This window comes from Kwoniella bestiolae, chromosome 8 (genome assembly GCF_000512585.2).
Source record: "Kwoniella bestiolae CBS 10118 chromosome 8, complete sequence".
NCBI classification, from domain to species: domain Eukaryota; kingdom Fungi; phylum Basidiomycota; class Tremellomycetes; order Tremellales; family Cryptococcaceae; genus Kwoniella; species Kwoniella bestiolae.
Window position 1 is genome coordinate 885553 of NC_089248.1, and position 27499 is coordinate 913051.

Genomic DNA, 27499 nt, shown 5'->3' on the forward strand with positions numbered 1-27499 from the left:
ATACTGTACTTTGTACTGTTTTTCGTTTTTCTTTGTTTTTTTTCCCTCTATCACATTGCAGCTTGTACTGTATCGATACCCCTTGTCTTCTCATTTTTGCGAATCTTATGATTTTCCTCGGATAGGTCATCTATAGTTTATATAAATAAATAGCAAGAGGCGTGTCCTCATCAATGTATATAAATCACATATCGACTCTTTCTATCAAGCAGCAAGCGCTCTTGCATTGTTGAGTCATCCGTATCCATTGCACTACAAAGCTTTGAAAGCTACTTCTCTAGGTAATCTGAAGGAAAGGCAGTACATGTCTTTGTTGGGAGCGACGGATCTGACGTGGTGGAGATGATAGTCTTTCGTAGATGTTGTGAGAGGGTATGAGAGATCATCGCTTGCTCGCTGAATCCCAGCTCGAGATCAGTATAGCCTCCGAAAGAATGAATATACGATATGTACAAAACGCTTCCACTCACTTTCAATACATCTTCCTGTGCTTTATCCAGCTCCATCTCCTTCGTAAAACAATAAACATGAACCATCGGTAATTCCCCATCTTTCAACCCCTCACCATTCTTCCCGTATTTCTCTGTAAACTCCTGCTCTCGCAATAGAGGGGTGAAACATCCATTATAAGAGTGAAGGAAGGTCAAAGCGGAATCAGGAAGGTTCATAATGAAATGCTGAATTATCCTTGGAGGTTCAGGTAATTTCTCTTCTTCGTTTCCCTTGTCATCCCGAGAAGAGATGGACGTCAAACCTAATGTGTCCGTGACTGCGTTGACAGTATTTAATATAGCTGTTGAGATAGGTTTCTCCTCCTGCGCTTTCTTCAGCTCTAGGGCGGCCTCTCGTTTCTTCCGCTGTTCCCTCTGTTGCCTCTTTGATGGGGGTGGGGCACTGGCTTGAAAAGGGTTAAGCCACGCCTCTAGTGCTATGGTTTGGATGAACTCGTTTCCGTCTTGTTCGAATATACGCAGATTGTTTTCGACCTATTCTCGTCGTTCCTGCATTAGCTTGAGATCGCAATACTCCCCCGTCGTATGACTTATGTTATGGTGAAAAGCCAAGGCAAGCAAGCTGCACACTCACATGATTCTTCACCCTATTCTCCCGCATCCACTTTACACTCTCAGGATTCAGATCATTTCCCAATACGTAGCTCCCCCGTTTAGCGGCAGGTACGGCGAATGGTCCTACACCAGCCATAACGTCCGCAACGAGCGAGTTGGGCTTAAATAGGTCGATCAGACGTTCGTGCTCGTGATGAAGTCGGGAGTTCCAGTAGACGAGGGAGAAGTTGAATGTGAATGTACAGTTTGATTCGTTCTGCGCGAATTTCAAGGGGTTGAGCAGTATGCCTTATGCGGAAAATTGTACGTGAATGTTGGGAGGTGAAGCTGCGATAGGGATCAATAATGGATGGTTTGCGCACCAGTGTCGTTATATAGTCCTTGTCTCCTGCTATCACCTCCATATCGAAGTACCTATACTGTGCGTGTATCGTATCTAGCTTGTTGACCACCGTTCTCAGACCTGGGTTTTTCTGTCAAGGCACGCCATCAGCTTGAATGATCTGGCAGCAGATAACCTAGCTGACTTACATCGAGTATTACCTGCCCTATAAGATATCTATACGGTAACCACTCTTCCCGAAGGTTCATATGCGCTATATGACCTGTCGAAGTGAACGACGAAGGTATATCATCGGATTTGGTAGTTGGTAAAACCGCACTGAGAATCTCAGCTATCATTGTGATCATGCAATCATCAGCCATCTGATAACACCTCACACACCTGATTCGAATTCGTACAAGAAATTACTCACAAGTATTCCAATTATCATACCCCAGGTGTACATTCTCCCTCCTCGTTCCCGACGTCTCACTCTCTATCACCTGTTTAACCTCCGACGGTATATCCTCCTCTTTGGAGACATGTAGTCTGATCCACTTGATACCCTCTTCGCCACTCTGCGACTCGACGATAGGTTTCACCTTCGGTAGTTCCAATACGAGACTACCCATATCCAGATCGTGTTCTGTCAGCTCAAAGGCCATTGCAAGGGAATGGGGTGATTAGCTCACCCTCTTAAAGCAGGGTTTGATCTGACTTTCCCTACTTTCGACGCTTCCACAGCTACGGATACAACAGGGACATCTCGCTGGAAAGCCTGCCTGTCTAATGTTTGCATGCCGATATGTTGAGGAGGTCTCATGTACTCTGCGAGAGCACCGTGAAGCTGAGAGGATGAGGAAGAGGAGGGAACGGACATAGTGAATGATCGTCGAAAGGAAGGTACCAATACTGTAGGAGGTCTAGGAGAGGATGAATAGCATTTAGGTCTTGTAGGAAGCAGTGATCTGAGAGAAAATCTCAGCATTAGCTGCGGAAGTTGCAGCGCTGGTTTGTCTTATCGATGTTGGATTCAGAGGCTATTGTTGATCGCTATTGATAGGAATTTTCGACGACATTACTCTCGAGGTAACTTAACTCACAAAATGTCATGAAAGTGGAGGAGTGAACAATCGAGTTTATCCGACGTTTTGCCGCATTCCATACTCGTGGCATCGACGAGCGAACAGTCATGAGATGGCACGCATATCAACAGAGTCAGTCACCATGGTCTGGAATGCACAGCGAGACGATGATGATGTGAGATCAGCGAGGCAGAAATGGAGGCAGACATCTCAACTACAGCACTTGGGATTCCCATCTGGTCCCCCACGTTGGTACTGACCGAGCGATATCCAGCCTGAGCTGCGCAGAGCTGACGGGATGCGGCGTTTTCTGGATTCTATGACCGTAGATGGAGGAAGAAGGTAAAAAGAGAGTATGCGGTCTTTACCGGTAGCTGGTATAGCGATGCATGTCTGATGGTACATGTTAAGTGACAGTGAATTTGATATATCAGTACGAGCTGTGAGTGGGAACAGCCTCTAGCCTCGGTTTTTCAATCTTCTCTTTCGACCTCTCCGTCAAGCTCGATCGTCGAATCGAACTCGAGCGTGATCTTGTTATCTTTGAAGATTGAGAGTAAAATATCGTTGACAACTGACTCTTCGTCTTTAAACGGTGCCAAAGTCGTCGCAGATCCAGGAATGAAGGTCATATTGACCTGGCGATTCACGAAATCCCCGCATCTTCCAAAGGTATCATCGTCCATTAGGTCCACCACGAGAGTTCCCTCTCCCAGATTGTGGGCGTTCCGGATGTTCCGATGCCTGAGACTTCTTTCTGGCCACCTTGTATCGATTGGTTCGATATACACACTGAAAGTCTCCACTTTCTCCAACGCATTCCGCTTTCTCAACTCCTTCAACACAGGATGCATTCCAGATTCCCCGCCTTGACAAAGCTCTGATTCGTCCGTCACGTAACACTCGCCCGTACCTGGCGAACCATCCACTGTACAGTCGAACTGATAAGCTGGATGTTCGTGCGTCATAACTTCATCCAGCCAGTCGTCGGTCCTTGATCTACCCTCTGTCTGGGTGCGGGACTGGGTGTTGCCGATGATCATCTTGAATCGTTCACTTACAGGGGGAAGATTCCAGTAAGGTATCGCCGATTGAGTGTCCTCGTTGACAAAGCTGAGAAGAGCTGGTGAGCTGGGCACATTGGTGAAGCTGGTATCATTTTCTTCCGAGGATGAGTCATCGTTGGCTGCATTGAGCATGTTGTTATTTGTTCTGTTTCTGGGATGGTCGGATGAAGAGATCAGCGCCGAGGTAGCACTGGATGAGTAAGACAACGATGCAATGATATGCCTTCATGAAATGCTTATTCCAGCAAGTCTGGCAGGGCGGAACGGCTGTTGATGGGCGCTGTGCAAAAAGACGATATCATCCTTTGACTTTGAGAATCTCGCATGCACCCTTCAGGTTCAAAGGATGGTCCAGTGGTAGCATATCTTGTGCCATCACCCCTTAAGATCTCCGTCAGAATGGAGCCAGGTCCCCGAGGAGTATTTTTGCTACGCAATCCTCATACCGAAAAGGCCCAGCAGATCTTCAGCAAGAGAGCTCCTGGTCAAGTCTCATGCACGACAGATCACTCTAAACGGAATAGTAGGCTCCACATTCATGGAATCTGAGATGTGTCTGTCACACCACTTGCATCGGTTCGGATCACTGACACCACCCAAATAGTACCCACCAGCAATTCAGAACAACCTTGAATTTCATCTCGGATGCTCCATGTAAGTCGACCTTGACCCGTACACCATCCATCAATGATGCATGAACAGTATATGCACTACGACAACTGAAGTCCGAAAGCATTTTCCAGAAAATGAGGCAGCTCACACTACTTCTGTGTATACGACTGGACACCTAAGACACAGAGGGAGTGAACTTGTTCAAAAGGACTGTTGTTGATCTTGACACATTATCTGGCCATCTACGAGTTACTTCAATGCGAAGGTTGGCCTGTGAGTTGACAGATACCTCGCTCGGACCGATAGCAGCGAGTATCATTTGCCTGGTGTCATTATTTGCACATGCAACATCCACCAGGGACAAACCAATTGCTGAATCTGTTACCTGGTTGCCCATGGCGGTGAATAGATTGTAATCATCGTGAGATTGAGCAAGGGACATCTGATCTTGGTACTCTCCAATGTTATCAGCATCACTACCAAAGCCTTTGACGGAGTTAATTAGCCAGTCATTGGATTTTGGATTGATCCTTAAAGTGATGGAGTGAATTCTAGCAAAGGCATTGCTGTCGATCAAGTTTGCAATTTGAGACTCGTCTTTGATCATGTCTCTCAACGCGAAAGATCGGGGCAGGATCATACTCCCGCTGATCTCAGCTTCTGATTCCTGGGTAAGTCCAGTATCTTTGTCGACATTGATCGTACATTTGAGGGGCGCGATCCACGGGGAGATATCGAGTCTCGTTTGCCTATCGAGTAAAGCTTCGGTGAGGTTCGTAGGACCCAGCCCTTTGCTTTTCGCCTCTTCGTGCTTTTCGTTCAAGGCGTACGCGTTGATCGTTCTAGAATAACGATTGGCCACCCGGGGCAGACTCTTCAGGTAGGAGCTAACTCTCTCTTGAAAACTGGTTTGACTGAATCCAGTTTCAGCTGGAAGTGGTAGTCCCAGCAAAACATTTCCTACAATATTCGCGACCCCACTGTGACGGGAGTCTGCATTGACAGTGTCTTCAATTCTGGTCGAATGATCGAGAAGAGGTGCAATTGAAGCGGTATCATCGGCAAGGTTCCGGTTGTATCGGGATGATCGAAAAAAACGGCGGTTCATCAGATAGGAGCGAGCACTGCGTGTTGCGTGGTGGTAATACAGACGATAGTTTGGATGTCAGTTGTTCTCCTACTTTTGGTTAATGCTTTATATACAGCACCTTTCTCAAGGTAGGACACCGCGATCTTTCTGATTGCCTTCCTGAAGAACTATCCAGTCTCATCAATACGTCATGGAGTAGAGGCAGGAAGCCATTCCAAACAAAGGAGTTTGAGGTGGATCTGTGCTTCTTGAATCTCGACCAGCCACTCCACGCGAGGACATCCATTCAGGTAGGGAATATTTCTGGTTGTCTCTTTCGGTTATGTGATTCTCGTAGCGGTGCATACAGTATCAAAGGGTCAGGGTCTCCACTTTCGATGACGCCTTTGCTTTCGCAATGAAGGAGACTACTTCACCGCCTCCCAACTTGGGGTAGCGAGAAGATAGTCGATGTCTTCTACTCGGGACTGCATGGTCTCGTTCACTTTGACTCTGTCCCCCTTTTTTCGAAGCAGGAATTAAGTCAGTCTGAACCCTGATGTGTACATGCAGCTAGTTGTCCGCTCAGATAAAACCTCTCCTGCTGACACGGTTTTGCTGACACCATGGGTATCAGTTGTGTCATCTGCGGGGTATGGTACGTTTGCGTCAACCGGCTTTACGCTGCAGATTTATCAAATCTCATGTAATACCCCAAGTCATAAATCATGTACAGAAAAAGTGTCACATCTCCCTTCCTAAACCTTGACCCACTCCGTCCGAAACGATATCAGCCAAGCATTACCACAGTCCAGGTACCTGAGCCCCCAATGAGCACAATGGCTCTGCGGTTATTGCGTAGCAGGTTCAAGATCAACCTGGAATGTAGCGGTCGTATCAACTTGTTTTCCAGACTTCTTAAGCTGCCTACCCAATATACGTTTCGTTTGAAGGTAGCTCCGCCCCAATTTAACATCATAGTCTGCCAAAGAAATCCTGGCGCTGGCATTGCTGACCGATTTTCCTTTGCTTGAATAAGTCTTGGAGTACTTCGTATCTCGATGAGGCCTCATTGAGGGCACACAAGAGGTTCGGTCGTTACCAGGTTCCACAACCCCTCGAAAGGCCTCATCCATCCAGGTGGGCTCGGGGCATGGGTGTACCTGGAAGCTCAATCTTCCAGAGGTCTATCATGACGTGATGATTCAGTAAATGCGGCGTCCGTATCTTGCGTTGGGCAAAAGGGATGAGCACAGCTTTTCTTGACGTCACAAAAAGATGGAGAAGCAAGAACGGCGAATGTGTTTGACCAGGTGGCTCAAAGGATTATGAGTTACAGTATCATCCTTGATGACGTAGCAGAAGATTTACCCCTCAACATTTTGAACTCTAGGGAAGATTGTGTGGTTACGGTGCTGTATAGCGTCAGACGATCAAGCGAGATTCGATCAGATTTGAGAGTATATGGGATGAGTTCTTCCTGCACACATGCTCACAACTATGCAGACACCACAGCACAGACACATGCATCCAGATAGACTAGACCAGATCGACAGCTTACGCTCTACGCACATCGATTCTCAACGCCGAATTCACCTTTACCTCCTTGTTCCCAGGGGCTCGTAAAGCTTCGCTCATCATATCATCGATCTCCACGGTCCCCCATCCTTGAGTAGGAACGATACCAACCAACGAAACTTTGATCGTTTCCTCCTCGGGCCTACCGGGCGAGGTGTACCACCTTTGATGGGCGGCGCGCGGGGATTGATAGATATTGATATACTCGTCTTCTGTCACTATCGAAGGAGAGGTCTTGGAGAACCCTATCGCACTTTCACCTGCCCATTGGGTATCTTGCGACGGTTGGATAGTCAGTGTCATAGATTGTATGCCTGATAGGATATTCGCATTGATCAGCTCGCGTCTTTTCCTAGTAAATCCCCCAAGGCGACAGATCTCTCAACCATGAGATTAGTGTCGAACGCGAAGGGAGCAGTGTCGGATGTCAGGCGTCCACTCAGATCCTTGATTAGGATCTCACAACCGTCACCGATCGTACTGGGCGAGGACAGATCGACGGAGCAGCCACCATTGAGGATCGCAGATGTGAAGTTCACATGTGCCATTGCCGGATACCGCTCTATAGCTTCCTGACGTTTGCTATTGAGCATGGCAGAGCTGATGGTTACTACATAGGGCTTTTTTGTCTCCGGTAAATTCTTGAAATGATTGGAGATTCGCTCGGAGGGAAGTAGAGAGCGATTGAGGTTGAGTTTCAGGTATAGCCTGGATGGCGGGATGGTGGTTGAGGGTTGTTTGGCATGGAGGGATGTATCCTCCGACGAGACTTCCGTACCTTCCGTTGAGCTCGGTGATGATCATGATTACTCAGTTTAGCCACAGTACCTTCTGTATGCAAAGATATGAGGTGAGTTCTCCGTGCAAGTAAGAGTGACCATACTGCAGTATCGATTCAGCAAGCGAAACGGTGGGAAAGCACAAGACAAGGCAACGACAAAAAACCAAGATCTTCTTAGTCGGAGCGCTTGTGTAATCCATCAGAAAGGATCTATATGCCGGCTGGTTCAACCCTCATAGGAAGACAAGGGATGTGATTGTGATGGTCAAAGTACAGAAGACAAGAGAGGGTGTGAAAAAGGATCTCGTTATGGTAATGCTGCGGTTCGTGAAGTGTGAATGCTTTTGCATTCGATCGTAGTGAACACTAACACGGGCAATATGACGGTGACTCATCAGCTCTGTGTCCCATTCAAACTCTATGTACCACCTACCTATGCTACCTATCTCTCCTCTCCTCTAGGTCAACGTCTATTTCTTCTTCATCTGAGATCGTCTTCCTTGACCTGTCACACCAGGAGTCAGCATAAGTCGATCATCATTGCAATCAAAGAGGGAGGAAGCATTATCAGAGCAGAACCACTTACCCTTCTTGGGAGGACCTTTACCAGCTGCCTTCCTAACTCTCACCCTCTCAGCCCTCTTAACCTCCGTAGCATCAGCCAACCATCCCAAACCCCTCTTCCTACTAACTTCCTCGAACCCTTCGTCTACCAGCTCCGAATTCCTCAACATGTTCCCTTCATTCTTCCACACAGGATTCTCTAATATCACTTTACCCGAAACAGGCGTAGTCAAGGATGAAGGTAGAGGATTCCCCTGCCAGCCTGCAAATGGGTTTGACGGGTGTGTTTTGTTTAGTGCCGATATCGATGGGAAGGGGTTGGTGAGTTGAGGATAGTATGATGCGACTGACGGACCTCGTAGGCGGCGTCGTAGGTATTTGGTTCCCATACGTGAGGAGGTGGGGTTGGAGAGGGTCTGGAATATTGGGGAACGGAGGGAGGAGAGGAGGTTATGGATGTTTGGTGCCATTGTGAGGGGCGATAGAGACTATTCTGGGAGCGAAAGGAGAGTGATAGCTGTAGTCTGACTAATATTGCGTTGTCTTTATTTACTCTGTGCTCTTTGTTGATGTTGATGTTGGACTATTGTGGACTGGTTTCATGCGACCAACTTTTGACTTTTCCATGTTCACAAAGCACAAGCAAGCTCAATCGAATGAAAGTGATAGCGACCACGTGGGAGGGGATCCTGTACATAAAATACCACGTCATGCATGTATGTTATAGCTTGATCTCGGCTACCCGGTGCGGTGATGTCCGAGAGGCGAGGATCCCTTTGGCCCGATCCACGTGTACTGTAGGATTGATCCCTTTTTCCGAATAATTTTTTTGATTTCTGGCTCGAGTGATTGCGTGATCAAGATTTTCCAGTTAGTCCCACTTGATGCCCCACAAATCCCGATGAATTTATCTGGAATACCTAGTACACTTACCCTGATCACCTCAGACCGACAATCGGAATATCAGTATCGTTACTTGAAAAATCAACTTTTTGGTGATACGCCATATCCATTGTATATATCTCTCATCCTATTTGGCCACTTGATTTCTCTCCTTCTTCTCTTCTCTCATCTTCACAAAAGCTCATCTGAGCGGTTCCACATACTTTGCTCTTTTCTCTATCTTGTCTATTACCCTTATTCACCATGGCACCTGTCGCCCTCACCTCATCCCTCACCTCGCCTCCCGGTGTCCCTACCAAGAAATCCCAAATCGCCAACATGAAGAACGATGCCGGGCTCAACCTCGATGCTGACGGATCTTCTACTCCCTACTCGGCTACCTCCACAGCAGTGTCAGAAGCAGGTGGTAAATCACCAGATGCCGCTGCTGTACACAAAGCTTTGGTCGATTCCTCCTACCCAGATGCCGCTCCCTCACCAACCGATTCAGGCTATTACTCCCACTTGCTCGCTTCGTCTTTACCTACCCCTCACGCCAAAGCTGGCTCTACGGTCTACTCGTCCGCTATCGATGTTTTAGAAGCTTTTGCTGTGAAGCACTCTGAATCAGTCTGGGTATACGATGATGCCATACAAGTTGGTTTCGGTGGTAGATTATCTGAATTTGGAGGTCAAAAGATCCATCAACTACAGACCCGAGAAGGTGCTGGATTGGAATTAGCTGGTTACTCGCAAAAATCATCCGGCAAATTCTCAGTCTTCGCCACCATCAAGACCCTCCCATACCTCTTATCTTCCCTCGAGAGAATTCAAGGAGACGTCGTTGTTCACCTTTCAACCACCATCGTCAACGATGAATTGGAATTCCAAGACGGTCTTTACTCTTCAGGTGTATTGAAGGATCTTCTCTCCGTACCTGAAGGATGGGAAGTTGTTTTCTCCTCGGGTGCCGGTCTTGTCGATACCACATCCAAGTTATACGGAACCGAAGCTGGAAAGGTCATTCATGTAGTATCTTCCTCTGCTTCAAGTAGGGAGATCACCTCTTACACTTTCCCTTCTCCTTCCGATGCTGCCATCAACTCCACCAAGTCCTTCGACCTTTCGGCTCCCTCGGTATACGTCCTCCCAGTCAGTAAGCTCGCCAAGGACATCTACGACAATCAACCCGCTGGATCAACCTTGTTCGAGTTCAAAACTTTCAACCCATCGTCAGAGGAAGTCTTCAACGCTCTCACCTCTTCTGAAAGCGCTGAGAGAAAGACCATCTCGGTGTTAGGAGCTTCCAAAGCCGATGCTGAGGCCCTCAAGGCTCTCACTCTCTCTGCTCTCTACTCGGCCTCTGGATCTAGCAAGGCAGTTCTCCCAATCGTCAAATCGGTGGTGGTCACCTCAGTTGCCGACATCCTCCCTGCCAAAGAAGCATCTCTGCCCGGAAAAGTCGTCTCATTCTACACTTCTCCACTCTCACCTCTTCCTGAACTACTTTCCCACTTGTTCCTCTCTTCTCCCTCGCTCGAAACTCGACTTGTCCAATTCGGTTCATCCGCCGCTCGAGGTGTCAAATCAGTTCTCTCACTTGCTCCAACTGGTTCATCAACCGAGAACTTGACCCTCGATCAAGCTTCCGATGTCACCTGGGTCAACGACGCCAACGTCCTCAAGTCTACCGACGTCTTGTCTTCCGCCAAGAATGGCTCTCTCGTTGTTCTCGAGTTACCATGGTCCGAGGAGGAAGTAGCTGTTAAACTCACTCGATCCGAAATCGCCACCATCAAATCCAAGAACCTCCGAGTATTCCTTCTCGACTTGTCTGCTTCTCCTGTCCTCCCCATTCAAGAACAAGTCGCCTTCCTCTTGCTTTACACCGGTACTCAGAAGCTTTCCGCTGGGGTATGGAAGGTGCTCGACGCTTTCCACTCTCATCAACTCAACCGAGACGATGTCGAGGTAGCTCAAGCTGCTCTTACCGAGTTGCACCCATCCGGATGGGAAGTACCTGAATTGGAGGAAGGTAAAACTGAGAAGCTCAAGTCCGCTTGGGAATGGGATGCTCTGGCTGGTAAAGCAGGTATCGTTGATGTCCACTCTGACGACAAGCCTTTGGACGCTACTTGGGAATTAGCCGCTAGACATCTGTTCTTCAGAGAGGCTTTCGCTGTTCCCGATGCCAAGGTTGTCGCGTCGGACGAAAACGAGAACCTCCCCAGTATCAATGGCCTGAGACCTTCCATGGCCGATGAAACTTTCCTCGTTACCGTCTCGGAGAACCGAAGATTGACACCTCAGACCTACGATCGAAATGTCTTCCACTTGGAACTCGATACTGCTGGTACAGGGTTGAAATATGAGATTGGAGAAGCTATAGGTATTCACGGATGGAACGATACCGATGAAGTTCTAGACTTCTGTTCATGGTACGGTCTCAACCCAGACGATCTCGTCACTTTCCAAAACCCCCTCAAAGCGGGTACCAACGAGACTCGAACGATCTTTCAACTGCTCCAACAGAACGTCGACCTTTTCGGCAGACCTGGAAAGGCCTTCTATGCGGCCTTGTCCAAGACTGCCAAGGCAAAATCCGACGCTATGGCGCTCAAGTTCATCTCTGCTCCGGAAGGGAATGAACTCTTCCAAAAGATGGCCGAGAAGGAAACTGTCACCTTCGCAGATGTCTTGTTCAGGTACAAGACTGCTCGACCATCTGTCGCGGATTTGATTGGTATGATCCCTGAGATCAAACCTAGACATTACTCCATTGCTTCCAGTCAGAAGGCTGTGGGAGATAAGGTCGAACTTTTGATTGTTACGGTTGATTGGAAGGATCACAAGGGTGAGTTTACTGGTCTCCTTGAACTTGCATCCATAATATTGCTATTAGCGATATGACCGATATGTGGAACGAATAGCACGAAAACTAATATTTCGTTTCATCATCGCAGGTTCACCCCGATTCGGTCAATGTACTCGATACCTCGCTGCTCTTGCTCCCGGAGCTAAGGTGACTGTATCGATCAAACCTTCCGTTATGAAGCTACCTCCTGACAACAAGCAACCTATCATCATGGCTGGTTTGGGTACTGGGTGAGTGATGGCTCTATTTTGCTAACACCAGGTCATCAGTCATACAGGAGAATAAGACTGACATTGCCATATCCCCGATCACAGTGCCGCTCCCTTCAGAGCCTTCATGCAACACAGAGCTTGGCAACGAACCCAAGGAATCGAAGTCGGTCCCCTCATCTACTACTTCGGTTCTCGATACCGATCACAAGAATACCTCTACGGAGAAGAGATCGAAGCCTACATCTCAAGTGGAATCATTTCTCACGCCGGTCTAGCATTCTCCCGAGACTCCGATTCAAAGACGTACATCCAACATAAGATGTCAGCCGATAAGAAGATGTTATCCAAGCTCTTACTTGGCAAAGACTCCGACGCGGCCTACTTTTACCTTTGTGGACCTACTTGGCCTGTACCCGATGTGTTTGAGGCGCTTGTGGGAAGTTTGACTGATACGGGTATGGAAAGGAAGAAGGCTGAGGAGTTCATTGAGGAGTTGAAGGAGGAGGAGAGATATGTTTTGGAAGTTTATGTGAGTTGATGGTTTTGGCTAGATATGGAAGATAAATGTGCTAATGGGTTTCGTTTGTGTGTAGTAAACTGCCTGACTTCGTTGCTTTGGGGAAGGATGGACGATCAGTAGATGGGATATAGATTATATTGATATATTTATGTCGGATGGATATGTATCTTACTTCCTGCACCTATGTCGATTACTCACCAATGACGGGGTGAGGGCAAGCTGACCCGGGCTGATTAATCGCTGACGATACACTGATATTTGGCATTCAACATACACTGTACCATGCGATCAGCGAGTTATGAGATTGCCGCCGCAGATGAATACTGATTATGAGAATGACGCATCGTGCATACTGTGTAATGATACTCGCTATGATCATTTTCCAGCTCATACCCCTCCGAGCACAGTCTGGAGAACAAGAAAGAAAGGATGTATATAGCGTGGTTAGGTCAATCCCCCCCGCCAGTGTATCCTGATAATCCATTCATATTGTAAAGCCACTCCGGAGTTCGTTTCCAATCCCTGTATGGGGAATTGCTCTTAATTTTGTCCAAGAGATTTTGCGTCTCAAGCCAACTGTCGACAAAATGCTTATCAACAACCCTCGGCTCAATCTTAAGATGTCCATTCTTCCACTCGGTATATTTGGCCCAAAGGGATATCTTCGCCGAATGTGAACGAGCTTCATTCATATCCGAGTTGTATTGCGCAAGTCTTGATTGTTCCATTTCGGACCACTCTTCTTGGGTCAACTTATGGGGGTCGGTGGCGGTTTGGGTGGTTTGGGTGCCGATACTGCGAGATGAAGCTGACTTTGGGGTGCATGTAGGAGACGGTTCGCTACTTGAACTTGTCTCATGTCGTCGTTCGTCGTACGACGTCATTGTTAAGCTATCACCTAGGATTTAAGTCTAACCTCGCATACAAGCTCTGAGAATTACTATGATGTGGCGGAATGGGATTTTGGGAAAAGAAAGTTGTAAGTACAAAGACGAGCAGCTTGATCCTATGTCATTTACTAACCGGCGAAGGCTGCGAGAACCAGTGCAACGCCGATTATGTCGGGGATGTCTGCATTGACGTCCGTCTTCGACTTTGACTCCAACTTTGATGTATGATCAAAGGGAAGAAATCATCTTTGTTGTTTCGCATATCGCGAGCGAGACGTACAACCTTTCACAACGTATGGCTCGAAGTTGAAGATGGGACTGTTGTTGAATCCTAGGCTACCTTGAAAGGGATGAATTTGACGCAGGAGAGAGATGAAAGGATAGCAATAGAGCAACAGAGAATGACTCGGTGTGAGTGGGAACTATGGAGAGAAGCGGGCTCAGGCCAGCTCAGGACATGCTCATGATTATACTGACAAATGATCAGAATGAAGTTCCATGGAAATACCTCACGCCTTGTGTCGGCACTGAAATGATTGGCACGGGTACGAGCCACGCGTAGACACGATCATGCATATACTGTCCACTCCCTCTGATACCGCATCTCCTCAGTCTGCGCACGATAGATGTGAAGACGAAGTGGCGGAAAGAGGCTACTAATGTACCACCGCTTATTCTACTGTACCCTGCTTTGCGCTCTTATCTATCGAATCGCACCATTTTCTCCAGGCGTCCTCATTCTCGGCCACGGATTGCGCTGCAGCTTGGTCCCGTATGTAGTGATGGGTGACATCGTTCTGGTACCGCTCCCATTGCTCATGGGTGATTGGCAGCTCCGCATCCCATTCATCATAGACTGAAGTTCTCGAGTCATTCGCATTGCTGGTAGTGCTGGCTTGTTCTTGCAATGTTGGCATTGTTGTTGGCCTGTTCGGATTTGCGAGGCTATCAAGTTTGAGATGAGTCCAAATGACACGGAAGACCCTACTAGGCAAGACAAAGAAAAGTGGACGGCTTACTGTGCTGAATACGAGCTTAAATACGGATAAAATTTGAATAAAAATTAATGAAGAACTGAAGCAGTTAGAAGCAAGGCAGGGTAGGGGTCAAAGTGTACGCCTTTTATACCGTGGAGAGCTGTCAAGTCTTGGCTCACTGACTCGACTCGCATCTACCTCCCTTGTTGTCCTTCGAACATAGACCAAAGGAGTTTACATGAGAGGTATAAAAGGAGGCTGTCCCTAATGCCCCGTAGTGTCATATTTCAGCACACTCACATCCATTGTGGGTAACGAGCATCAAAAGAGCATCAACTCTAGCCTCGAGTCTCGCCATTACGCAGCTTGGTTGCAGGAAGGCCTAAGAATACAGTAGGGACGGCGATGTATAAGATCAGTTTGGTCCTTTGTTAAGTCAGAGAGTCAGAATAGCTGAGTGACATGGTCAGACGTATGTACTCTATGACATAGCAGAAAGGACCAGATGGTCGCAAAGCAGTTTGAGGAAACACAGATGAAGGGAAGAGACAAGATTGCTACGTCAGCAGCGGCCCGGGGCCATGCTGATGTCATGCTACCAGTTGTCTCACTAGTCTCCACACGGGCGCCACGTCAAGATTCTCAAGTCAAGAAGGCCCAGGTCTAACAGCCTGGCGGGCTTTATAAGGTATACAAACAGTTGGCTGTATCCTCGCATCCTCGAGGTATCAACCACACACAATGTTCACCGCTTTAAGAGACCCTAAACTTCCCTCGCGGGATGGATCGAGGGTAACATCCACTACTCTAGTGATATCCGACGATGGCGACAACGACATTAGTCAAAGCGCCCTCACAAACAAGTTGATTGAGCAACGCAAAGAGGACTACAGGAAGGCGTCGCGCCTGTACGAGGCCGGTAGGTCTTCAACAACTGCTCCAGATCATGTCGAGACCGTCAGTCTGCCAGCCTCTGGTATCGATCGCGATTCGTCAGTTTCTTTCTCAACTCTAATCGCCCAACTGTCAGCTGGTCACTGCTCCGGCTCGTTGAAGTCGTGATAGCTTGTCATGTGTCCCGATCATATATCTGTTGAACGAGGTCTGTATTTGACGGAGTGGGCCGAAGGCAGACTCGACAGATCGATCACAGTATTGCGCAAGACGATTATAAATGTATATAGAGGTTGGCAAAGAGCTTCAGATGCCAATATTATGTAATGGTGGCGAATCACAGACTGGTTCTGCAATTTTTGCTCAAATTTCCCCAGCTAGAGCTGTGGTCTGTTTGTGCCCGTCTCATCGTGCGATATATGTGATCGCATTCCCATAAGATGACGAGTGTTTGTGACCACCCATCGGACGTAATGCAATTTTGAAGTACAAAGCCACACCTGCTCATGAAAGCTCTGTCGGTCTTTGCAACAAATGTGACTGAATTGACGTAGCGTACATAATGCTCGGCCAGCTAACAAAGGCTTTGAACCACCGAGGGACATACATATGTGCATACCCAAGGTGGCCTCGCTCTTCATAAAACTGTGAATGACTATACGCCTCGAATCACTCTCCATCTCAGCTCAAAGGTCAAGAGATCTTCGGTGGGAGAGGGGGCTCGCCACCAGTCTTATGTCTGCGTTGTTCGAGAGATGTGGTCGAACTTTCGAGCAAGCACGCAGATAAGGTGTTGGGCCGTTGTAAGGCTCAGATATGAGAGCACTAGAACAGGAAGTTGTAAGTGCAAATACAAGCGGCTTGGTCCCTACCTGTCACTACCCGGCGAAGGCTGAGAGACTCAGTACATCACCAACCATGTCGGATACTGTATGTTGTCACATAACATTCAAGTCATTACCCCCAACGTCTGACCTTGACTTCGATATTCCATCAAAAGAATGAAGTAAGAAGTTTGGTTTGGTGTTTCACCTATCACCAGCGAGAAGTCCAATCAGCCAGAGGCCATGGCGACTCAATGAGTCATTGAGGTGAGAACAAGATGGTCTTTTCGCCTTCGATTCATTGAGTTCCTTGATGGCCCTGGAGTATTTGCGAAAAGCAGCATCGCATTCTGCCTCACTAGTCGCTCGGTGATATTCAAATTCAAATTGGGACATGAACGAGTCTCTCATTCTAGTCCACGCTGCAGGTAGACCATGGTCGAGAGTAAGATTTCAGTATCAGCTAGGTCGATGACATACAGCGGACCATCCGCATGATCCGCGGTCATTTCGGCCATAGGCTCACCCTCATGGGACATGAGCCCATGAGATTCCTGTCCATTATCTGACATTCTGGAGAGGTTATTGTAGTCTTCGTGGATAGACTACAGCGATAAAAAGAGTAAGCTTACCATCAGAGGTGTTCCTGCTCAGGCAGTCTCGTGACGCAAATGCAAATGATATTCACCTGATTGGCACGGACTGTTGGGCGAGTGTTGGCTCAGATGATGTCGTGAATATGTATTTGCACAACGATCTATCGAAACTATGATCCTGGGTCGATCTTTTACGCACAATTTGTGAAAAGATTTGCGATGACGTAGTGGCTTTTGTGTCACCACATGTCACAGGTGAAACTGGAAGACAAAGGGTTGGAAACGGTCCAGATGAGTATGCAGGTGATGTCATACACTACAGTAAGTAATGAGAGTGTCTGCCTCAGCGTCAGAAAGTGAAGGGAGAAATCATGATCTTTTGTCTACATGACACAGTATTCTCGTAGAGAGAGGTTGGCAGAAGGTCTGTGGCAGGGTCCTACATCATCCTAAAGTGTGAAGTCCTACTACGCATGCAAGTGGTGAAGTAAGGTTTATAACGCTAAAACATGAATTTCATAAATGAAATAAATCGTTATATTTAATGTGTTAAGCATCTGGAATTGAAGTAAGACCGAAGGCGGACCCATGGCACTCTGTGCCCATATTTTATGCTCTTGTATGCTCTTTGCGTCGACCTGAGTCTCGGCAACGCTCGGATCCCTTCCGCATGCGAGTTCTAGTGTTTTTTACGCGTCCACTTTCATCTCCAACTGAGTGAGCCCAGTACCCTACCTGCCCTATCCATTCGAATGGGTTGTCCTCCGTCTCGCTTCGCTGAGGATTGGTTCCTTTGATATCAAATTACCGCGGTAACACCCTTGCCGTTTCCGCTTGAATTTTTACCCTCGGAGTGTCCTTCTATACTGCCTATAACATCTATACTACCAGGATACGCTGTAGTACGAGAATGATAGGATATCCCCTGCACGTAGAATTTCCTCGAGCCAGGAGGTGGTAGACCCCTCCTTTGGGTATTGTGGAGTGTATTTATGTAGTCTGTCTCTTGTAGGTGGGTAGTATGATTGGTATGCAAGGGTGTGTATCACTAGGATGTATGCTACTATACTACTCTACTGGTTGGTGAAGTCTTGGTACTAAAGATACAGTATCGACCATCATTCTTATCCTCTCGAGTTGGTCTATCATCGAATGGCTAACCTCCACTTGGCACGTGCTCCTGACTGAGATCTCACTTCCGCCTTACAACACTTGTAGTCGATTTAGGCACTGCCTATCGTGGGCGACTCTGGTGCTACTGAAGTTTTCAGCACGGTTGCAGTAAGTCGCCCACCGTTGAATGCTTCTTCGTCAGCCTGACTCTGATTCTTCGCGTTGTGAAACAGATCGATTAGGTCAGTGAGATCGGCTCAATACCTCGTGATAAATCCGTCGATAATTGTGTCGCTCGATCGAAGTTGCAATTATCGGAGCTTGTCCATAGCTATTCTGACATTGTCGCTGCCTCCTGTTTCTCAGCGCTCCAGTTGGGACCACCGTATGGAAACTCAGACAATCTTAACTAAACTGAGAGGGAAACGTAAAGTGTACGTGGTGTGGTGCGTCTAACAGCTTATCAGTGGTGTCGATCGTATACCCACACTGTCGGCGAGCTTAGATACTCACAGAGAGAAATACCTGAACGGCTGGTGTCGAGTTGCTTTATGACAAATGACAGACAAAAGCAGAATGACAGTCAAGCTTTTTGAAAAGGGGGCCCTTCATTTCTACATCACTAACCGGAATGAGTGTGCGTGGCGGTGGCATGCTTGACTGAAAACCGTCATCAGGAAGAAAGGGTTTCCATACTATCAAAAGGAATGAGTGTCTGAAACGATAAAGGGAAAGTGATGTCAAAGCCTCGCATGCCCGCACTTTGTTCTGAGAGCAACTCAAGACGGCACAGGGCACTTGGTACGACAAGCACCTTTACGGCATTTACAGTATGCTTGTCAAAGGAGCAGAAACGATTTTCACAGACATGAGCTCGTTCTGTAAGAGGAATCGAACAAAAAGACATCAATGTCTCTGTCAAGAGGCTACATTTTCTGAGAATCCGAAGTCCTTCTATGGATACAAGCGGCAGTTGGTGCGATAAGGTGCAAAGAGTCTGTTGAACAAGAGCGGCATGTCCCAACTAAGTCGGTATATCTAGAATACTGATAAGATGAGATTAAAGTTATCCCGCTCCCAGTCCAGTGTGCTTGGATCGCTATTCCGCTTCATCGGGTCGGATTCGAGATAATTGTCCCATCTAGCTGTTGCAACACTGTCACAGACGGGTAGAAGTCACGCTTGTAAGGCTTGGTTTCACGGAACTCCACGATCATATGAGGAGCAATCGGCTGTCAACTCATCTGCTTGACTTCAATACAACGCATCGACTTGTGAGCGCTGTCCTTCGATGCTCATCGGTGCGAGCTAGCTGCTTGGCTTGGAGTAATAATGCCCGTAGATCTATCCTTTTCCTTCTCTTTTGGCTTAAGGTTCCGTGCCGCTCTATTTTTATGAAGCTCGCACGCTCCATTCTGATCTCGCTTAGCGTGGTGTTGCCATTTGAACCTGCGGAAAGGTGGTCTTCCAATCATATTTTTGGCGTGGCTAGAGAACCTCTGTACTGAAGATTGGCAGCATTTCAACTGCCAAGTTACGCAATACCGAATGCTTGATCCCACAATGAGCGATTTTCAATACCGACGTTCGATCTGATGTGTTAGGAAGATAAAAAGCAGACTTCGGATTGACCTACGTGAAAGAAAGATTGCTTCTCTTTTATCCATCTTCAAGTCGGATTTCGAATACATGCGTATGAGGCATTACCCTTGAATCCCTACCTGAAGGGATATGTCCAGTTCAATAGGATGATGAAACCTCAGAAGAACAAAGTGTCACGCTGCCTCCATAAGCAGTTGGCACGCTCATGCTGAGCAAAATGTAAAATATTCAAACCGCTAGATCCGGGTTGAATCTGCATATATGCTGATCAAACTGAATGTACGATCTCGAGATGTAACCCTAAGACGTAAACGATGCCGTCTTAGAACCTAGTCCTGTCAACATGCGACGGTTGACTACAGTATAAAACCTTCCCCTTCAAAGATGATGTAGGGAGATGAATGTAAGGTTTGTTAAGTTCAAGGGTGCCTCGAGCTCTCTCCAAATTCATGATGAACGTTTACTGAATGCACCTCCGAGACGCTGTTAGAGAAATTACGCCGGGACATTCTTGGGACCGCTTCGAAACAGTGTGCGGTCACATCTGAAGATTGTTCCGCCATGCTAGAGGTTTCAGCGAATGACATCCGAAAGCCAGGAACAAAGTTCATAGCTGTGAATCAAACTTTGAATCACTGCATAGTTACGCTACTTGTTTATCAACAATAAGACGATGGTATGACACGATACCCCCGATGACAGACATGCTTTCATGCCGTACCTGCCATCTAACGAAACTTGTGGTCGAAAAAGGCTAGGTCAATGGACTAGTGGTTGCCATTGATGTCACCGTTTTCAGCTTCTACGCGCATGTTCTCGTTATACTCACGCTCATTGAGGTACATGAGCTCATAAAGGGACATTTGCGTGTTCATGGCAGCTTGTTGCTGCTCCTGTGTCCGTGCCGAACTCATGGTCTGTCTGAACAGAGCGTCTATGTTCTCACGATCAGCTGTCATTCGCTGCCAGAAGGTGTTTCCATGCTCGTCTGTGCCGGTGTCGGTGTTGCTGCTCTGCAGGATGTGTTGGCTGAGTTCCCGAGAGTTTGCCGTCACATAAGCCATTGCTGAATTGCCGGTATGATCGGTGTTGGCGTTATGATTGGGGAGAGCTTGTTCAATTGCACAGAAGTTTCCAGCACGTTAGCCGATTGATGTCGTGGGCAGAGTACGAGTGGGTCAGTATGAAAGAGTTTGAAAGAACGAAAAAGAGCTTGAAAATTCGTTGCGTAGTATCGCCACCCCCGAGACGTAAAGGTGCGTCCATGAGGCCCCTTTTATAGGCAACAAAGCGCCTAACGCATTCAGGAGGGAGTAAGCCGGCATTCATCAATGACGCGGTTAAACAAGAAAGAAAGAAGCTAGGGGTTGAAGGCAGTGCAAGAAGGCTACCTATCGGTGGTTCTGAAGTCGAGACCACAGAATTCAAGAAGTATGTCTGAGAGGTGCACTTCAGAACAGTATCAGTCTACCTGTTTTCACCTAGTGACAAATTTCGAGCACGCAAAAGTTTCAGAAGGGCAGACAATGGGAGTGAAACAAAAGAGAGGCAGAAAATGCTGTGCGAGACAAGCTGAAAGAGCAAAAGATCCAAAAGCAATAAAGGTGAGTCGAAACAAAGATTCTCAAGGGAAGGAGATGCGTTGCACAGGAATACGTCGTTCGATTATCTGACGTTACCCATCAATAAGTTGCCGTAGAGCTATGATGCCAAAAAGAAAGGACAGTAGTCTTTGTTCCTCCAGGGATCAGCTCCTCAGGCATCGGGGGGATTGCCGCTGGAGCATCAGTGGCGGGCGCTGAGATGAAACAGCTCTTCTACAAAGGGATGAGGGCGATCTGGGTCAGTCTTGCGCGCCACGGGGGATGATGCATCGGAGAGATGAGACAGTGTGCTTATCATCAAATAGGAAGTTTAAAACAAGGGAGATGAACAAAATGGGTAAATAGCACCAACCATTGATTGTCCTGTTAGATGATACGTGAATTGCGTTGATAGGAGTAGGTTGTTCAGAAGATCTTGCGGCGGGGACTTGTTGCTGAGACCAAAGTATGATATCTGATTGTGGGGCAAGCCAGCAGGACAGGTAGAGGATGCACGGGGAGAAGCAAGAGTAATCACGAGATTAACAGAGAGCAGCGGAGAGTAGCGAGAAGTGGAATCAGCATAAATCGAGAGTAGCAGGAGGCGGACGGGGATCTGCGGGAAGTAGCGGGGAGTGAACTCTTACTCCTCTTGAACATCCCCCCCCCCCCCCCCCCCTTCTTCGAGACGCGCGTCCCATACCACACCTGATTCTCGTTTCGCTCAAGGTTGTCGATAGGTCAATTTGCATGTCGGAAAGGTCCGGGAGCGTATCACTGTATGGCAATCATATTTATAGGATATGGAGATGCGAAATGTCAATATCACTGTCAGACAGACCTCAGGGTTGAGCGATGACTGCAATCACTTCGACGTCGACGATACTCAGATCACACGTCGTTATATTGCAGGATGATCAGCATTGGCATCATGCAGTCAACGAGCCGTATCAGGGTTCATTCATTCTATACATTCATTTGATACGACACAGGACCAGCTCTACTCAAGTAACTTTAGGCAATCGGCCTCTCCCTGCCTCGGTCAGCTAAGGTAGCACCCACGCCTGATCCCGCCCGGAATTAGGAGTTGGACACTTTGCCCTTCCCCTTCGACGTAGACTGCATATGATGTCGTTTATCGTGTCTTGAGCTGGACTCAACTCTCGAGGCTTCGTTTTGGAAAATTGGTTCGTGGGTAAGCCCTCCCATCGCCATCTACAGCGGTTCAGAGCCAAGATCTGTCGAGGATCCAGGTGGGTGGTCGGTGTCGTGACTACGAACCGATTCTGGAAGGTAGGCAAGCAGTGATGAGCCTGCCGACTCCCCGGCCCAATCATCGAGCCGCTTCCTTCTTTGCTCTACAAAACTCTGGTCGTTCAAGTCCTTCTAGGTATCGGCAGACTCAGTATCGCTATAAGCAGTTGAGCTGTCCATGGCTGAGCTGTTGCTTAAATGTCTAGCCGATAGCTTGATATGCTGATGTATTACTGGCGGGTATAACGAGAGTTGTCGACGCAAACGAGTGAGCTTCAAGAGTCTCAAGATCAAAGCGATTTGTATAGCCTTGCGATGTGAGTGGCCAACAGATATGGTGTCGAGTCGAGGCAATCGATCTTCATCTACGTATGTACCAATCCGTTCATCTGCGACCTGAAAGGACAATCAGTGGCTTATTCCCCTTGTGTGTTCATTCTTCAGGGACAGAGGGCGAGGTCTTTCAGCGAGCCGTACAGTTTTTCAAGCAAGAAGAAATGTTGATCAGTCCAAAATAGCCGCTAGGCTGTTGTAGGGTTAGCACTAAGGCCAGATGAAGAAAGGACGACATGAAAGCTGGGCGCAGGGGAAATGTCGAAAAGGATTGATTTGGCCAGACCATGTACAGGCGAGAAGTACAGCATGGGGAAACCATAGCTTCGTTACTTCTATGTATGACATCAAGTACCCGGAAAGCCTAGATCGCGCAATGTGTATCGTGCAGTGTCTTCTCGACTTATTGCCCTTCTTTTGGTGTGTTGTGCAGAATAATGATGCGTCGATACCGACATGATATTACAAATGCAGAGTTGCCTTCGCCTTGCTGCCTGCTGTGGGAGGGTACCCAAGCCTTACAGCTTTCGCTCAAGTGGCGGTGCACAGATGCTACTGGTGGTTATGAATGATCCCCGAGGGGACTTATATTGGCTGTACGGTGGGAAGTCGCAATATTTCCAGTGGCTGCAACATGTCTGTCACATGCGTTAGGGAGCTAAAAGCTGGCAGGAAGGAATATACATTGTGTGGAAATTTGAATCACATCTTCTTGTGAATGCCTAGCTGCTGTGCAGTGTGTGCTTGAGGTTTGCGTTTCTCTCAGCCAGAATTATGCCTGAGGAAATCGTGAACCAGAATATGACCTCACTGGTTGCAGATATGCAAGCCGTAGAAGCCTTAAAACAGCTACCATAGCAGACATTCACCTGCGTGTCGAGGTTTAAGATCCTCAAAGCATCGAAGCATGCACAATATACAGATGAATAGAGGCACAACGAGGACCTGAATTAGGACGAGATCTGGAGGATGAAAGAAAAGTGCATACGCCTGCGCCACATATGAGTGAGACATAGAAAGCCAATCAGATCATTCTTGTTGGGGATTCATATATATATATATATATATATATATAATAGATGTATAGCAAGTACGATAGAAAAGGATACGGAAAACTAAATCTGGATAAGAGTCTCGTGTTCTCAACATGTTGCACTATCCCTCAACGTCGGTTGGAATTAACAGTTCGAGCCGGTATGACCATCGTTGCTTGGCAAGGTGTCTTGGATTGTGACTTGAATGATTTCTCCAAAATCTTATTTAGCATCTGAGGCTTCGGCTCCGGACATCCCTCTCTCATATTGCCAGGCCACGATCCCTTGACCTCGATCACGTGCGGCCTCGCTAGGCAACGAAAGTTCAGCAGAGGCAAAAGGGAATACTTTCCGCCCAAAAAGACTTACCGCTCGCGAAGTTCAAGCTGGTGATCGACCCTTTGGCAAACTGCGTCACCCACCAGGTCCATCTCCTCCGAACGGGATGACGAGAAAGGATCACCGGGACGGCTAACCATTTCATTCAAGTAGTCCCAACAGAGCTTATTGATTTTGTCCGTTTCAGTTTCTTTCCAATCATTCCAGGGAGTAACGCGTCAGTTTACCGAGTCACTCATTTCTCTATCGTACAATCCAGATGCGGTTTCTCTTCGGGATCCCTCTTCTTTGCTAGCCAAAGTTTCCTCGCGGTTACTTCGATGATGCTCCTTTTCTTCCGGGGAGCTAGCAGAAAATTCATAAGTCCAGGCTTTATCTCTGGTCCCATCGTCTTTAGTTTGTTTAGATCCGAAAGAATGGTCCATGATGATGTCTGAAGGTCAAATGTGTATCTCTTATATAACGGTCAAGTACTCAGTGCGTGTTGTCCTGTCTTGATGGTGATTGTGTGAAACAAATCTCGATTATCTCACTTGAGTCTCATGAGCTTTTATATCTTGAAAAAGCGAATGGCGAAGAAGACCAAAAATGTGTCGATAGGCTCGAACCTCCAACCATTGTAAGCCCCTCCTTTCACCTACGATGTCAAATGTGAAGCTGTACAGCTGTCCTCTGTCTTGAAATGTCTTCCATCAGACCCCCTCAGGGGTAGGTGGGAAGCTCACAGGAGATTTGTAATGTTACACACCGGATAAAGGTTAGTCAGAGAAAGGTGACATGTTGATAAGGGAGTGAAGTGCGGTACGTGTATGACGCTGGGACTTGTAAAACATATGGTTTTGCTCCACAACGTCATGCAGTGCAAGGTTGAAGAGAAGGCATGTTGTTGAAGGGAGAAAACGTAGAATGCGTCACCTCCAGAAGGACAATATCCCAGTAATGACGCATGTTCTTGTCAAGTACCTGAGTCGAGGTCCGCCAGATCTGGCGTTCTTCTTAGTAGGATATTGTGCCCAATGGCAAATGCAATGCATCAAACGTGGTAAAATTGAATGTATGATACAGATTACCTTATGGTATATCATCCTTTACACCTCGTTGCGTGTGAGGGAAGTCCCGCCGCGATTTATTGATGATCATTCGTGAGGCGAGAAAGCTGTGAGGCTTATCGTTGATAGGCGATGCTTATCGGTAATCACACCTGATCACCAACAATCACATAAGGTTCCAAAGGCTGACTCCTAGCGACAGACCACCAAAACATCTTCCACTGAAGTATCGAGCCCTACCACCACATTCAGCAGAATCAGCACCGTCCATTGCTGTTCGAGGCATACCGTAGACCACCCACCTTCTGCCTATGCATCATGACGAGCGTGTCTCCGCCCTGGCTGAACTCTTCGCTTGATTCGAGCACTATCCTCCCTTGTATCGTCTTTGGTCCAGCAGGTTTGATAACTCGGAGATACGTCCTATCAGAGGAGGGCTGTACATTTCCTTCCCCCAGTTCTTGTTTGAAGTAGGAGAGGAGTATGTCGAATGCTTGAGATTGGGGTAGACGAAGCCAGAATCGGGTGGTTATGGTGTTGTAGGTCCCGGATTGTGTCTACCAGATTTTTGTCAGTTCTCAACTCTGGATGATTGAAGGGTAGCGAGAGTCAAGATTTGCAGGCTCGTGTGGAAGACGGAATGAAGATGGTCCATGTGAGAAAGGCAGGAGAGAGAGGCAACGAGACTGCAGTATTGATCTCACTCACTATATTACCCGTCCCTCTCAAGAACTGCGATTCCTGCTGATTGAACTGACTTCCCCACTGACTCTCATTCTTCATTCTCTGACTGTTATTCCCCATTGCATCAGGATCAGCTATACTTTCTACCTTCATTCCTCTTTTGCGAAGACAGTCAACGCACCTAGCCGCATAAGCCTGCGAGGCAGTACCGTTAAACACGGGATCCACAACATTCATCATTCCATTCTGCTTCATCCCTTGCGTCAAGGCCTCGGGTATCTGTTCTCTCCGAAGTTGACTTGGACTATCGTCCGCTGAGATCAGTTGAAGATTCCCGCAAGTTCAGGAGAAAGGGACAGGCTCACGTCATACACCATGGATGTGATTTGATACCTTCCATTGTTATTCTCTCATTGGGGTCTATCGTCAACATCGCTAGTAATATGGCTGCGATGACCGAGAACATGACTGATCAGTACTCTCCATAGCAGAAGAATCGAGGAAGATAGCTTACATCTCGCCTGACCACGTATCCTGGTCCATGGATCATATTGCAGTAGTTCTCCTGTACGATATGCGCAGAACTCGGGTGAATTGTCGGAAGGTTCGTCCCACGGTGTATCTAGGGATATCGAAATCAGCACCATCGGCATAGGTAGTTTGGCGATTAGCCGACTCGGAGATACTTCGTATGACTCACTCCCCACCAGCAAGGTATACAGCACCACGCCCATTCCCCAAATATCAACCGGCTCAGCATGATACCCCGTTCCAGCAGGTTTACCGAGCTGTATCCGCGTGATTAACGAATTGATGTTCCCGTAGCCACACGAATCGACACGCTGACGACTCACCTCAGGAGCAACATAAGGCAAACTACCGCATCTTCCACTCAACAATCTGGTTTTTCCCTTATGCTTGAACACCGCACATAGGCCGAAATCTGATATCTTCAAATTACCATTTGCAGCAAGAAGCAAGTTTTCAGGTTTCAAATCTCGGTGGGCTATGCCTCTGTCGTGGATGTATTCCTACGTCGGCCCATACAGAACTATCAGTAAACAAGGCTTATCGTCCTGTGATATATGAGTGGAGGACGGAAGTACTCACCATCCCCGAAGCCAATTGCGAGAAGTAAAATTTGGCAAGATCTTCCGGTACACCATAATCGGGAGCTACCACAAAGAGACAAGCGTCAGCTGTATACTTCGCCCACAGATTTTGTTACGTATGGAGCAGAAGTACTCACCAATCTTATCAAACAGATCTCCTCCGACTGCCAGCTCCAAAACCATATACAACCCCGGCACCCAGCCCATCCTCTCCTTATCTTTCTCGATAACTTCGGAATGTATAAACTGCAAAATGAAATCACTCTTCAAAGCTTTATGCACCTGCACCTCCTTCTGCAGCTCTTTGATATTCGGTGTACCGTACCCCAGTGTAGGGGATATGAAGAGGTTGACCACTTTACATGCTGCTACTTTCCCCTGGGTGTCGTCTATCGCTCGGAATACTCTGTGTGCGGTTCGCATATTAGTAAGTCCTCAAACATTCACATGATGAGCCAGTTATAGTAGAAAAGCAGTATAGCTCACTTTGAAAATCCTCCTCCGCCAATCTCCTCTCCTATCCTGTACCCATGAATGACAGGATACCGAAGCTGGGTCTGGCTCTCGTCTATGTCCATGTT

At 47.5% G+C, this 27499-nt stretch overlaps 8 protein-coding genes across 8 annotated transcripts; 2 read left to right on the plus strand and 6 right to left on the minus strand.

The window, feature by feature from the left end:
- Positions 1-252: 252 nt before the first annotated feature.
- On the minus strand, positions 253-2269 carry I302_108913 (uncharacterized protein; the record flags this gene model as incomplete). Its single annotated transcript, XM_065870760.1, has 7 exons — positions 253-396; positions 471-986; positions 1087-1323; positions 1430-1540; positions 1599-1741; positions 1823-2013; positions 2082-2269. 7 exons carry the CDS (start codon positions 2267-2269, stop codon positions 253-255), a joined length of 1530 nt encoding a protein of 509 aa, XP_065726832.1.
- Positions 2270-2947: 678 nt separating this feature from the next.
- I302_108914 (uncharacterized protein) lies at positions 2948-3673 on the minus strand (the record flags this gene model as incomplete). Its single annotated transcript, XM_019194640.1, has 1 exon — positions 2948-3673. One exon carries the CDS (start codon positions 3671-3673, stop codon positions 2948-2950), a length of 726 nt encoding a protein of 241 aa, XP_019043476.1.
- A 655-nt stretch (positions 3674-4328) lies between these two features.
- I302_108915 (uncharacterized protein) lies at positions 4329-5261 on the minus strand (the record flags this gene model as incomplete). Its single annotated transcript, XM_019194641.1, has 1 exon — positions 4329-5261. One exon carries the CDS (start codon positions 5259-5261, stop codon positions 4329-4331), a length of 933 nt encoding a protein of 310 aa, XP_019043477.1.
- An 812-nt stretch (positions 5262-6073) lies between these two features.
- I302_108916 (uncharacterized protein) lies at positions 6074-7348 on the minus strand (the record flags this gene model as incomplete). Its single annotated transcript, XM_019194642.1, has 3 exons — positions 6074-6409; positions 6795-7114; positions 7264-7348. The coding sequence occupies 3 exons, from the start codon at positions 7346-7348 to the stop codon at positions 6074-6076; spliced, it is 741 nt and encodes a 246-aa protein (XP_019043478.1).
- Positions 7349-8051: 703 nt separating this feature from the next.
- On the minus strand, positions 8052-8615 carry I302_108917 (mitochondrial 37S ribosomal mS33 domain-containing protein; the record flags this gene model as incomplete). Its single annotated transcript, XM_019194643.1, has 2 exons — positions 8052-8086; positions 8168-8615. The coding sequence occupies 2 exons, from the start codon at positions 8613-8615 to the stop codon at positions 8052-8054; spliced, it is 483 nt and encodes a 160-aa protein (XP_019043479.1).
- Positions 8616-9291: 676 nt separating this feature from the next.
- Positions 9292-12652, plus strand: I302_108918 (uncharacterized protein; the record flags this gene model as incomplete). Its single annotated transcript, XM_019194644.1, has 3 exons — positions 9292-11881; positions 11991-12132; positions 12217-12652. 3 exons carry the CDS (start codon positions 9292-9294, stop codon positions 12650-12652), a joined length of 3168 nt encoding a protein of 1055 aa, XP_019043480.1.
- Positions 12653-15242: 2590 nt separating this feature from the next.
- Positions 15243-15563, plus strand: I302_108919 (uncharacterized protein; the record flags this gene model as incomplete). Its single annotated transcript, XM_019194645.1, has 1 exon — positions 15243-15563. One exon carries the CDS (start codon positions 15243-15245, stop codon positions 15561-15563), a length of 321 nt encoding a protein of 106 aa, XP_019043481.1.
- Positions 15564-25268: 9705 nt separating this feature from the next.
- On the minus strand, positions 25269-27496 carry I302_108920 (uncharacterized protein; the record flags this gene model as incomplete). The annotated part of the gene is made up of 11 exons (XM_019194647.1): positions 25269-25358; positions 25425-25679; positions 25831-25912; positions 25988-26110; positions 26172-26253; positions 26321-26428; positions 26507-26594; positions 26661-26837; positions 26917-26981; positions 27056-27324; positions 27405-27496. The coding sequence occupies 11 exons, from the start codon at positions 27494-27496 to the stop codon at positions 25269-25271; spliced, it is 1431 nt and encodes a 476-aa protein (XP_019043483.1).
- Between the last annotated feature and the right edge of the window lie 3 nt (positions 27497-27499).